This window comes from Glandiceps talaboti, chromosome 14 (genome assembly GCF_964340395.1).
Source record: "Glandiceps talaboti chromosome 14, keGlaTala1.1, whole genome shotgun sequence".
In the NCBI taxonomy this organism is placed as follows: domain Eukaryota; kingdom Metazoa; phylum Hemichordata; class Enteropneusta; family Spengelidae; genus Glandiceps; species Glandiceps talaboti.
The window spans coordinates 14,903,412-14,917,399 of NC_135562.1; the positions used below are offsets into that span (position 1 = coordinate 14,903,412).

At 36.1% G+C, this 13,988-nt stretch overlaps 1 protein-coding gene, 1 long non-coding RNA gene and 1 pseudogene across 2 annotated transcripts; 2 read left to right on the plus strand and 1 right to left on the minus strand.

Annotated features, from left to right (window-relative positions):
- Positions 1-7,066, plus strand: part of LOC144445304 (uncharacterized) — a 41,502-nt pseudogene extending 34,436 nt beyond the window's left edge.
- On the plus strand, positions 1,894-5,550 carry LOC144445933 (uncharacterized). Its single transcript, XR_013481932.1, has 3 exons — positions 1,894-1,953; positions 3,521-3,710; positions 5,479-5,550. It is a non-coding gene; the product is annotated as an uncharacterized LOC144445933 (long non-coding RNA).
- Positions 7,067-7,101: 35 nt separating the features above from the next.
- On the minus strand, positions 7,102-11,823 carry LOC144445305 (uncharacterized). The gene is made up of 2 exons (XM_078134845.1): positions 11,814-11,823; positions 7,102-7,793 (listed from the first exon to the last, which is right to left on the minus strand). The coding sequence occupies exons 1-2, from the start codon at positions 11,821-11,823 to the stop codon at positions 7,102-7,104; spliced, it is 702 nt and encodes a 233-aa protein (XP_077990971.1).
- Positions 11,824-13,988: the final 2,165 nt, after the last annotated feature.

Below are 13,988 nucleotides of genomic sequence, written 5' to 3' on the forward strand. Positions count from 1 at the left end.
TAAACATTTATCAACTGTCATGCAACGAACAATATAGTGAAGAAGCCACGCCGCCAATCTCTGTTACAATTGCAACAAATGAACCAGTTGCAGGGTCAAGTGGCATTGGAAATCAGCAACAACATATACCCGAGCAAATTCGGAGAAGAGAAAATCAATCGAACAAACTGGCAAACGAAAGAGACACTACTAAAAAAAATTGGCCAAGTGGTGTTTGCGGGGAAAACTGCCAAGACAACGTTATACACCGTGATATTTGTAATTTTTGGATTCATTTTATTTGCGTTGGAATAAGCCTAACCGATCACAATTTCCTTGACGAAGATGAGAGGACATGTCAAAACTGTCTCGTCAAACATTAATACACTAAAATGTTAATGCAAGACTAACGAAAGGCCTGAAGGACAGTTTATATCGTCATTACAAAAACTGTATGAATGTATTCATTTCAGAATGCAATACTTTGTTTAACGTAAATTCTGACGATTTGGTGTTTACAATATTACACCTACTAACTTAACTTATATTTTAACTTACGCAAAATGTATATCCAATGACATAGGGGAATGAGGAAATGTTTTACATTGCAACATCGATGTTTAAAATCATCAAGATATAGAAATGTTCCCATGCAAAAAAGTATAACTGTACCATGCTACGGACGTTCGTGAAATGCTCATGTTGATTTCGACGTGCACATGGTGATAGTGTGGTCAAGTTTACACACAGGGTATTCAGGCTTAGTTAGTTATGTTTACATAAACAAACAAACAAACAAACAAACAAACAAACAAACAAACAAACAAACAAAATAAGCAAAAAAATAAACAATGAATGAATGAATGAATAAATAAATAAATAAATAAATAAATAAATAAATAAATAAATAAATAAATAAATAAATAAATAAATAAATAAATAAATAAATAAATAAATACATACATACATACATACATACATACATACATACATACATACATACATACATACATATATAATTACTGACAAGCATCAACAAGACAGTAATTACAAATCATTATCAACTTGTCTGAACTCATCACTCATCAAGATACTATCTCCTGCCGAAATATAATCTTTATGATATAGTTTAGCTGCAGACACAAACCACAACTATTCGGAATATTGATCTTGGAACGGATGTATGACATTGCACAAACATTACATAACTGACATAACACATGGTTAGATTGTAATTAAAGTGTATATAAGATGTGTATTTCCCTATGTAAAGTTATAGTTTGTTAGAGGTTGGATTGTGTGTATCACAATAAAGCTCTCACTATAGTATACTACTGTCTTGTTGTTCATCTCTGTTCGTCAAAGAACCACCCTTCTTAAAATACTCCCACACAACTACAAGCGATATGGTCACAATTGTAAATATGATACCCCACAATTGTGGCCATTTCACATATAGGAAAACATAACAGCAATTCTTGTTGGTGATATTGATAATGATATTACTCTCTTGTTCATGGAGAATATATTGTTCATGGTTCCAAGAATCAATATGACAGTACAATATAGTTACTATGGAACTGTAAATTGGAAACAAATGCAACTTTTCGATCGATATTTATCGTTCCAAAGTTACTATATTATACTGTTCTCTTGTTGATGTTTGTCAATATTTATTTATTTATTCATTCATTCATTTATCTATTGATTTGTTTGTTTGTTTTCGTAAACATAACTTGCCAATTAAGCCCGCGTGGTCTGTGGTTCACCACTACTAACTCATAGTAAATCGAAATGCAGGGTCGATCAAGCGAACACATAACTGATGCAATGTGATACGTCTTCCCTGCGCACAAAAATAATAACACCCACGCGCATATGTGCCCCAAGTGTGCTGGATTTTCAAGATGGCCAGTGAAGTGGTTTGTACCCATCGTCGTTTGGGTTAAGGAGAGTGTTTATACATTGAAGCAGGTAATGTGTGTTACAGATAATCAACAATTACTCTGCCGGACATCACCACAAAAGTGTAGCGTTGTCGGCCGTCGGGTTTTTTTCTTTTATTAATGTTTGAAGGATTTTGTTAGGCACATTCCAAGTTTTCCTATTGACCTTGTTTTAAATACATTTACACATACGTCTCAAAGTGAAGCATTGTACGATTCATTGAAATATTTGCCACAGTTGTGTTATATAAACTCAGAAAAGGGTCATTTAAGAAATAATTTCTAAAAAAAACGTATCGTAAAACCTTCGGTCGCTTCGCATCGTGATGTGTACATGTTACAATATAAACTGTCTGCATTGTTCACATGTTTGATGTCTAACGAGCTTCTGTAATAAGGGGAGAACCATTTGATTTCTGGGGGGGAGTGGCTATGGCAGCTCTTTAGCCCCTTTAGCACAAGTGTTTTTGAAGTAGGCATATGATCATTTTTGAATAGCAACGTGTCTCTAGATATTCACATTTGAAAATGTTTTTGTCATTATTTTCACACTATTTCTCAATTTCTGTGCATACATGGACTTGGAGGCTCCTAGTTTGTATCTGAAGACAATAATCTCTCAAATACGCCTAAAAGAAAATTATTGCCATTACTTGATTAATAGAATACAACAGTAACATGATCAGCTGTCCAACTGAGTTTTTGATTTCTGTCTTTGCTCTAAATGCATTTTGACATGTTTGTTGAAACCGATTTTTGCACATAGCAGAGGAAATGACTAATTTACAATAATTCTGGTCCTGGATATGTTCAACTTTGAAGCTGCCTTCTACACATTTAAGATAATGGTATATTTTGGACCAAAAATAACAAGTGTCATTCAACTCTTACATTGATTTCGTATGTGCAATTTGAAGGATTTTAAAAATCAGAAAATTGTTTATTACATGTATTAAGTTTTTAAACAAATTTTGTGTTTTTGCTAATATTATTGTTGAAAAATTACAACTACAAAAAAAATCAATTTTCCAATGCGTGAAGAGTCATGAAGTCATTTTATTCTTCAGGTACCCCCCCCCCCCCCCATGGCCCACATGATTTTTTCAGATACCCCCCCCCCCCCCATACCATATTTTTTTGAGTAACCCCTCAAATCTCTCGACCCCAAAGCAGCCTTATATCATAAATGCTGGGAATAAAATATAGTGCTTTTTCACAAATATTGAAAATATTAGCACTGCTTTATATGGCCCTGCCTCCAGAAAAAAAAAGAGGAAATTGGATTCCCAAATTTTGCTGATTTCAGCACATCATCACAATTTATTTCTGTCGGTTGGAACAATTTTTTTTTCAAGCCATTGCAGAATCTAATTATTTTTTTTTGTTCAACTTCACCTGCCGACTAATTTTTTCCCCAAAAAATCCCCACCCGCCAGAAATCAAATGGTTCTCCCCTAATAAATACATGTAACACAGCCTATGTAGGCATTCATCCAATGTCCTTAATATACACATGATAAGGCAATGTTTAAAATACTTAAGATACTTTAATTACCTTTAAATTATACTAATACAATTACTGAATTTGTTTATAGTTGAAACATTTCGAACATTGTCAGCTGCCTGTGGTGCTTTATGGATCACAAACCATCCTGAAGTCCCCTGTGGCCTTATCACAGCACCCTCTGGAGCACCAATTGCATACGAGGACATACATTTCAAGCAAGTTGATCACCATCGACATTGGTATTGACCTGGTTATTTCAGCCCACAGTCACTTTTGAGGTAAGAGTCAAATTCATGAATGGTCCTCGTTCGAAATGTTTTCATATTATGCTTACAAAAAAATAAGCTGCATTATTCGGGGAAATTTGATGGAAGTTGAACATAATTTTTTAGCACAAATGAACTGAAGGTTCGGTAGTGCTATAGGCATGGCAAAGTGTCTGGCTGTCTGTGTGGATGTGTGTGGGTGTGTGTGTGTGTAAACCTTATAGTAAAAAACTGCTGGTGGTCATGTTACTTCTGGTGTCTAGTTGGGAAATTATTCAAATGAAAATGATTGCATCAGAGATGTGGGTTTTGGGTCATAAAATGTGATTTTTGGTTAAAAAAACTTAAACTCCAAAACTACTGAGCAGATTGACATGAAATTTGATGAGCAAGATGTCAGTATTTCCCGTTTGAAAGTGTTGCATGCATTGCTAAGTTACTAAGACTTGTTCAGCCAGACAAAAATATAGCACTACTAGTATGACATGTTCAGCAAGACTATACAATGTAGCAGTGCTAGTAAGATTTGTTTTGTCAGACTATACAATGTAGCAGTGCTAGTAAGATTTGATAAGCCACACTATACAATGTAGCAGTGGTAGTAAGATTAATTCAGCCAGACTATACAATGTAGCAGTGCTAGTAAGATTTGTTCAGCCAGACTATATAATGTAGCAGTGCTAGTAAGATTTGTTCAGCCAGACTATACAATGTAGCAGTGCTAGTAAGATTTGTTAAGCCAGACTATCCAATATAGCAGTGCTAGTAAGATTTGTTCAGCCAGACTATACAATGTAGCAGTGCTAGTAAGATTTGTTCAGCCAGACTATATAATGTAGCAGTGCTAGTAAGATTAGTTAAGCCAGACTATATAATGTAGCAGTGCTAGTAAGATTTGTTCAGCCAGACTATACAATGTAGCAGTGCTAGTAAGATTTGTTCAGCCAGACTATACAATGTAGCAGTGCTAGTAAGATTTGTTAAGCCAGACTATACAATGTAGCAGTGCTAGTAAGATTTGTTAAGCCAGACTATACAATGTAGCAGTGCTAGTAAGATTTGTTAAGCCAGGCTATACAATGTAGCAGTGCTAGTAAGATTTGTTAAGCCAGGCTATACAATGTAGCAGTGCTAGTAAGATTTGTTAAGCCAGACTATACAATGTAGCAGTACTAGTAAGATTTGTTAAGCCAGGCTATACAATGTAGCAGTGCTAGTAAGATTTGTTAAGCCAGACTATACAATGTAGCAGTGCTAGTAAGATTTGTTAAGCCAGACTATACAATGTAGCAGTACTAGTAAGATTTGTTAAGCCAGGCTATACAATGTAGCAGTGCTAGTAAGATTTGTTAAGCCAGACTATACAATGTAGCAGTGCTAGTAAGATTTGTTAAGCCAGACTATACAATGTAGCAGTGCTAGTAACATTTATTCAGCCAGACTATACAATATAGCAGTGCTAGTAACATTTATTCATCCAGAGTGTACAATGTAGCAGTGCTAGTAAGATTTATTCAGCCAGACTATACAATATAGCAGTGCTAGTAACATTTATTCATCCAGAGTATACAATGTAGCAGTGCTAGTAAGATTTGTTCAGCCAGACTATACAATGTAGCAGTGCTAGTAACATTTATTCAGCCAGACTATACAATATAGCAGTGCTAGTAACATTTATTCATCCAGAGTGTACAATGTAGCAGTGCTAGTAAGATTTGTCCTAAGCCAGACACTTTCTGTTTGTGATTAACTAGCAGCTATTGTATTATTCTATATACAGGGGAAGCTTTACCAGTTGCCATCATTTGTACTGTGTCAGTGGAACACACCGAGATACGGAGCATAGTGGAATGAAAACAAGTGAACCCCTGCACAAATATGAAGAACATGTAGGAGGAAAGAGTTTTACACAAAAAGGACACCTGGCTAGTCATGAAAGAATCCATACTGGGGAAAAGCCATACAAATGTAAAATATGTGGAAAGGCTTTTACACGGAAAGGAATGGCTATACATAGAAGAATTCATACTGGGGAAAAGCCATACAAATGTGAAGTGTGTGGAAAGACTTTTACACATAAAGGACACCTGACTAGTCATGAAAGAATCCATACTGGTGAAAAGCCATACAGTGGAAAGGCTTTTACACAGAAAGGAGATTTGGCTAGACATACAAGAATCCATACTGGTGAAAAGCCATACAAATGTGAAATATGTGGAAAGACTTTTACACATAAAGGACACCTGACTAGTCATGAAAGAATCCATACTGGTGAAAAGCCACACAAATGTGAAATATGTGGAAAGGCTTTTACACAGAAAGGAGATGTGGCTAGACATAGAAGAATCCATACTGGTGAAAAGCCATACAAATGTGAAATATGTGGAAAGGCTATTACACAGAAAGGAGATGTGGCTAGACATAGAAGAATCCATACTGGTGAAAAGCCATACAAATGTGAAATATGTGGAAAGAGTTTTACACAGAAAGGACATGTGGCTAGACATAGAAGAATCCATACTGGTGAAAAGCCATACAAATGTGAAATATGTGGAAAGACTTTTACAGTGAAAGGACACCTGTCTAGTCATGAAAGAATCCACACTGGTGAAAAGCCATACAAATGTGAAATATGTGGAAAGGCTTTTACACGTAAAGGTGATGTGGCTAGACATAAAAGAATCCATACTGGTGAAAAGCCATACAAATGTGAAATATGTGGAAAGACTTTTTCAAGTAAAGGAGATGTGGCTACACATAGAAGAATCCATACTGGTGAAAAGCCATACAAATGTGAAATATGTGGAAAGAGTTTTATAAGTAAAGGACACCTGACTAGTCATGAAAGAATCCATACTGGTGAAAAGCCACACAAATGTGAAATATGTGGAAAGGCTTTTACACGTAAAGGTGATGTGGCTACACATAGAAGAATCCATGTTGGTGAAAAGCCATACAAATGTGAAATATGTGGAAAGGCTTTTTCAAGTAAAGGAGCTGTGGCTACACATAAGAGAATCCATACTGGTGAAAAGCCATATAAATGTGAAATATGTGGCAAGGCTTTTACACAGAAAGGAGATGTGGCTAGACATAGAAGAATCCATACTGGTGAAAAGCCACACAAATGTGAAGTGTGTGGAAAGACTTTTACACAAAAAGGAGTCCGGACTAGTCATGAAAGAATCCATACTGGTTAAAAGCCATACAAATGTGAAGTATGTGGAAAGACTTTTTTACAGAAAGAAAGCCTGGCTAGTCATGGAAGAATTCACACTGGTGAAAAGAATGTGAAGGATGTGGAAAACCTTTACACATCAAGTAAACCTGACAGACCATGCACTCACTTTGTAGTGAAGTGGTTATAGAGTAGATCTTTGGATATATAGGCACATCATCATCATTAATTAAAGTCGATTTCTTCCCCCTGACGGGGGGTCACCGACTGTCCTTCTTTCCATGTGGCAATCACATTCCTCCACCTCTGCCTGTTCCCATAGTCATTGATGTTCAATCCAATCTGTTTACATTGTCCTTCCACCATACTCCTCCATGTCAGCTTTGGTCGCCCTCTCCCTCTTTTTCCATCCACCTCCAGATTCCATGCCCTCTTCACTCCTTCTCCCTCATCTTTCCTCAGCACATGTCCACACCATCTCAGAGAGCTACGCCTTGCTACCTCCACAATTGACTCACCTAGACCTAGCCGTTCCATTAGCACCCCTGAGCCAACCCTGTCACTCAATTTGACACCACATATCTTTCTAACCATAGCTCTCTCTGCTCTCCTCAAGATACCCTCTTCCACTGCTCTCATCACCCATGTTTCTGCCGCATATGTCATAACCGGCCTCACACATGCCTTGTAAATCCGACCTTTCATTGCTAGAGTTAGCCTACAACCACATAGTATGGATTCAAGGTCTCTGAACTTCCTCCATCCCAGTCCCACTCTTTTTGTCACTGCAAGCTCACTGCCTCCTGCACCATCTAAGGTATCACCCAGATAACAGAACTCTTTCACTCGGTCCAGTTCCTGCAGCCTTTCACTTACAGCACTTGCATGCTCCGGGTTATCACCAACAAACTCTCCGCCTCGTAGGCATTTCCAACACTCACAGAACTAGCTAGAGGTACTGTGCTCAAGACCCACTAAGGTAGGGTCGATGTTTTATGCACAGAATGACAGGTGCAGAATTAGTAGCGGTAGCACATGTTGATTGCATTGTAACAGTTGACAAGATGGGGCAGTACCATAGAAATGATAACCAAGCTGCGGACAGATTTTTTCATGAGTTTAAAATGTTAGCGGACAGTTCCTGTATTGATTTAACGGTATGCGGACACTTTCTTTGTGTAGAAGTGTTCGATTAACTGAAAAAGTGTCTGCTAAATGAAATTGAGAGCACAGTTGAAACAATGGGAAAGAGTCGGAAAGATATATAACTTATGTTATAGTCCATTAGCTAATGTGTTCCTTTTGTTAAGTGGCTCTAAAACTTATATTAAGTAGCCAGGTAGTGTGTATTTCTTAACAAACATTAAACATCTTTGGTTATAGCCAATTTAAATGAAAATATTACCAGATTTAAACTGAATGCCTCCCGTAAAGGAATCACTAATTATGCAAATAACTCATTAAACTAAAAAAATTATGGTAACAGGCTTTGTTTTTTGGACAAGCATGCTTTCTTAGGTTAATGTATGTAAGAGTGTATGATACTGCTTAATGCAGTCTTAAGATATAGCCCAATTTCCGAAAATCAGTAATTATGCAATTTATTCATTAACACTGTAAGGTATATCAACTAACTTTATAGGACATACACAATTTGTTATGGTTAATGTATGTACTGAATTGTATTGAAATTGAAGCATGCAGTCGTAAGATATAGCCTAATTACCAAGAATCATTAATTACGCAAATTATTCATTAACACTGAAAGGTACACCAACAAGCTTTACAGGACATATGTGATTGTTATGGTTAACGTGTGTACTGAATTATATTGGAATTGAAGTATGAATTCTTAAGATATAGCCTAATTACCAAAAATCATTAATTATGCAAATTATTCATTAACACTGTACGGTGCCTCAAAAAACTTGGTAGGACATATGTGTTTTCTTATGTTTAATGTATGTACTAAATTATGTTGAATTTGTAGTATGTATTCTTAAGATATAGCCTAATTACAAAAAATAATTAATTATGCAAATTATTCATTAATGCTGTAAGATACATCAACAAATTTTATAGGAGAAATGTATGTTGTTATGTTTAACGAACATACTAAATTGTATTGAAATTGAAGTATGCAGTCTTAAGGTATTGCGTAATTAGTTGATTTCATTAATATGCAAATTTCTCTAATTAAACATTAACAGATCTGGCTCAAAACCTAATCGGGTCTAGCTATTACCCTAAAGATTATATATCCCAAATTTCATTACAATTGAGCCAGCCAATTTTTAGAAAATGATGACACAGACAGACACACAGACACACAGACAAACATTCCCCTTTTAATACCTCCCGTACCCTTACGGGAGGTAAAAATGATACTGAATGTATATTATAGTCCTTCAGTCAACTAGTGTGTATTGTGGTTTTAAAGCCAAATAAAAAAAGTTGTTTGGTGTTCCGGTTACCCGACCCCCACCTAGTTTTTCGAACCAAGCCTAAACTTTTTCTTATGTATTCGAGAAAAATAGTAATAAAATCATGAAGTCTAGCAAGAAATAGTGAGTTTGGAAACTGACATAATCATTTAGTAACAACAAATGCAGTAGTTGGGGTTTTGTCCAACTGTACTTGAAAGTGCAATATTAATCTGGATTCCAACGTGATCTCTAAACCTTATCTGGTCAAAAGTCCCTCAATTAATCAGTACAAAAAGTTGTTCATCCAACCAGTGAACCTCCAACTGCTATAATGACGTTAACAGTGTATAAATAACATCCTCAACTACTGACAAATATACTATACTTGGACAGCATATAACTGCCCCAATAAACTCTAACTTTATGAGGGACTGCGTTATTGGGTAGAATTTTGTGATTGTTAAACAAAGACATGATGTTAATGACTGTGTGGGTGGCTGTGGATAAATTTTAAATTACATCACATGCATCTCAGGACTTCTACAGTAATGACTTTGACTATACTGTGAGTGGAGGTGTAAATGGAAACGATACTGTATAGGAACTAGATTATGTGAGTGGATCAAGATGTAAATGGTAACGATACTGTATAGTAACTAGACTGTGAGTGGAGGTGTAAATGGTAACAATACTGTATAGGAACTAGATTATGTGAGTGGATCAAGATGTAAATGGTAATGATACTGTATAGGAACTAGACTGTGAGTGGAGGTGTAAATGGTAATGATACTGTATAGTAACTAGACTGTGAGTTAAGGTGTAAATGGTAATGATACTGTATAGTAACTAGACTGTGAGTGGAGGTGTAAATGGTAACGATACTGTATAGGAACTAGACTGTGAGTGGAGGTGTAAATGGTAATGATACTGTATAGGAACTAGACTATGTGAGTGGAGGTGTAAATGGTAACGATACTGTATAGGAACTAGACTGTGAGTGGAGGTGTAAATGGTAATGATACTGTATAGGAACTAGACTATGTGAGTGGAGGTGTAAATGGTAACGATACTGTATAGGAACTAGACTGTGAGTGGAGGTGTAAATTGTAATGATACTGTATAGGAACTAGACTGAGTGGAGGTGTAAATGGTAACGGTACTGTATAGTAACTAGACAGTGAGTGATGGTGTAAATTGTAATGATACCGTATAGGAAGTAGACTAGTACAATGTATGTGATAGGAACACTTTTATTTCAAAATTTAAGAATGGCAGTTATCGTACATACATAATCAAAAACATTCTGAGGTCAGCTAGAAAATCAATATTACTTTGAAACTCTGAGGTATAAAAACAACGCTTATGATATTCCAAGCCTGAATAACAAAGATTTAATTAGAATCACTGAAAAATGATGTCCTGAACAAAGAGATGACAGACAAGAGAGGACAGAAAAAATACAGGACTTTACATATAATACATATTTTTCAGTGGGTAAAATGTCAGGACATTTTAAGAATGTGAGCTCAGAATTAAAGTTATGGGCTGGAAATTGTTGGCTGGCACAGACATAGGAAAAGTTGAATGCTGAATAAAAGAACGATTTGAGCCAATCTTTAAAGCTACACTAGCCGTAATTAGGGTAATTTTTTTTACATGACAACCGACAGTATATTCACTGAAAAAATTGATAAAATACCAATATTCAGACATTTTGATTAGAGGTCTCTTCATCCATAAATACCGTACTTACTCAGGTTAGCGCCCTCACACGGGACAAGCGCCTGGTGCCTTTGTTTAGACAGTTACAGGTTGAAACCATGATTGTGTTAGGGGTGCTGATTTTAGGATATGGACCCAAATATCAAGTTGATTTAATTACCATATTATGTGTACAATCTCATTAAAATCTGATGTGGTGAATCTGTGTGTTTGTTTGTTTTCTCAATTTCTCCAGTGTGCGCATCTGCCAATGTAACGTAACGCTCATCCTGATTGGCTACTCAAGAGCGCAAGATTCAAACGAGATTTGCTATTACACAGGGTGAGATGTGGGAAGGCGGTGATCACCCAGAACAAAACAAACAACACAAAACGATGGAAATAGAGGTAAATAAAGACATCTAGCAGCTTTCACCACATCAGATTTTAATCAGATTGAGTATGTGAACAGCTACACGAAAGACAACAATGTTTCCTCATACTGTGTAGGGTGATATTCCGATTATGTCGTCATATCTAACTAAACAGTTTCAAAAAAATGTTTCAGTTGCAGCAAGTAAATGTTACGACACAAATGACAAAGGTTTATACATTAAATGATAGAATTCACACATTGTTTTTTTTTAAATTGGATATATATATTTGTTTTACCACTCTGTTATATAATACATTGATTTTCCTTCTGGCTAGTCTGTAAAGTACGCCATGACAGGGCGCCCTCACACATCGGTCACCCCTGAGAGAGGAGGCCGGTGAGGGCGGAACAGCATGCCGTATCCTATAGTATACCTTCTGACATGATTGTAGAAAAATCTACTTCTAATACAAATTACTACATTGGTACATGTATAGCCAACCTTTCTGAGAAAGGGTGTCACAAATGCATAATTATGCTCTTGGTGCAGACAGCTTCTTGAGTTAGCAACACCATGACAAGTCTCGGTGTGGAGAGTGACTTGAGATAGTAACACCAAGGTAAGTCCCTTCGCTAATCTAATAAGATCCAGAAACAACAATTCTCTCCCTAGCCGACTCCATTTCAGGATTGTAAAGAGGTTGCAATTGGATAATATCAAGAATAGTAATTATGGCAGTGAGAAAGTAACTCTGTGTCAACTACATGTAGATGAAATAACTAGTAAGTTCCTACACGGGTGAGATATATATAGTGTTAGCTGGTTGTACCTCCTAGCACCCGCATAGCTGGCAGTGGTAAGTACAAATTAACAATGTTTGCAGAATAGCCTTATTGATCACAGTGTGAAGGGCCCAGCCCGTACGTAGCTCAACAGTGCTGTGAACAGGCTATGAAATCACTGGAAATGGTGCATTGGTGGCAGTGTCAAATTGGTAACTTGCAAACCCGCCATGTTGAATGTTGCATCATGGGAAATTGGATAAAAAATGCTAATAAATTAGTATTGTAAACAATATCTTTACATTGTTTGTAACCACAGATAATCAATTCATAGTCACCCTGACCTTTGTGGGAGGTTTATTTTATCGGTAGCTCCAGATTTAGTATTATGATAACCACAGATAATCCCAGTCCTTTGTTTGCATCTGAGCATGCTCAGTCTGGATTGCAAGTTCCCTATTGAACACAATAATCACTGGAAATTGTGGCAGTATCAAATTAAACACAATAACAATGGCTAGTTGTATCATAATGTTGATAAGAACAGATTGACAAATATCTACCTCATATTGTAAGAAACTAAATACATTAATAAACTATTTTCATGGCAGTGATAGAAATAATGTTTATCACGAATACTTATACATTTTAAATATATCTCCAAAGTCATTTTTTTAAAAAATATTAACTTAAAGGTAACAATGATTTTGGCAGTGTAATATAGAGGAGTGATCAAACACAATACATATAGGATATAGTGACCTTGTTTATCATATACATAGTAAAAATGCCAAGGAAATCCCATATTATGCCATTAACTGAACACCACTCCTGGAAAGAAGGGTACTTTCATAAACTTTGGGTTCTAAAGAGTGATTTCATGATTTCACATCACATAAATTCATTTGACTGTCAAGAATCGCCAAATTGAAACTATTTGTGCTACTTAGATATATTATCTGGGTACACAGGGGTGAACAAATCCACTGGTCCTGGGTCCAGGACTAGCAATTTTTTTGGGCGGACCACACAAATTTTACCTTGTCTGGTCCGTTGGAGCAGTACCTTACTTTTAATAACTATGTTAAAAAGTTGTCTGAATATACAGATTCATAGGTAAGATTTAATGTTTCACATTAGTGGGACTTGGGACCACTAATTCTTTCAGCAGGATTTGTTAAGGCACTGGTCTGGGGACCACCAGTTCACAAAATGATTTGTTCACCCCTGATACATAAACATGAAGTCAACTGAACTACGTCATATTGTGCTTACCAAAGTTCTGCCTATTTAGTTTGCAAAGAAAGCATGAGAGTACCAAAAGTCTGCTGTGAAATAAAGCTGTGTGTATAGTATTACAGTAGAGGTTTGACATTTTTGGATTACTGGTAGTCGGTAATAAAACAGAACAGCGAAAATAACACAGAAAATATATAGTAACTTTGTTTCTCTGGTTTTTTTTGTAAGCTAGTTTGGCCCTAAATTACAGCCCCAAGACATCTTGCAAACAGCATTACCAGTAGCTAAACCCATGGAAACTTTTATTTCCATGGTAACTGGAATATGGCGTATTCCAGGACTTTCCCTGGAGGTTACAAACCACTTGATTGTTCTTTAAAGACATGTAATGGTAAAGACTTGAAGTAAGTCAGAATTGTCACAAATGTTACAGTATGCGCTGATAATAGAAACATAGCTGTTATATTTTGTGGAAATTATCATAACTTATAATTTGCATAACATTTAAAGTCGTTAATATGTAAATGAATTCCCTATCTGTTGAGATAAACTCATTACTCAAAGCCATTACATGTATACCAGTGTGC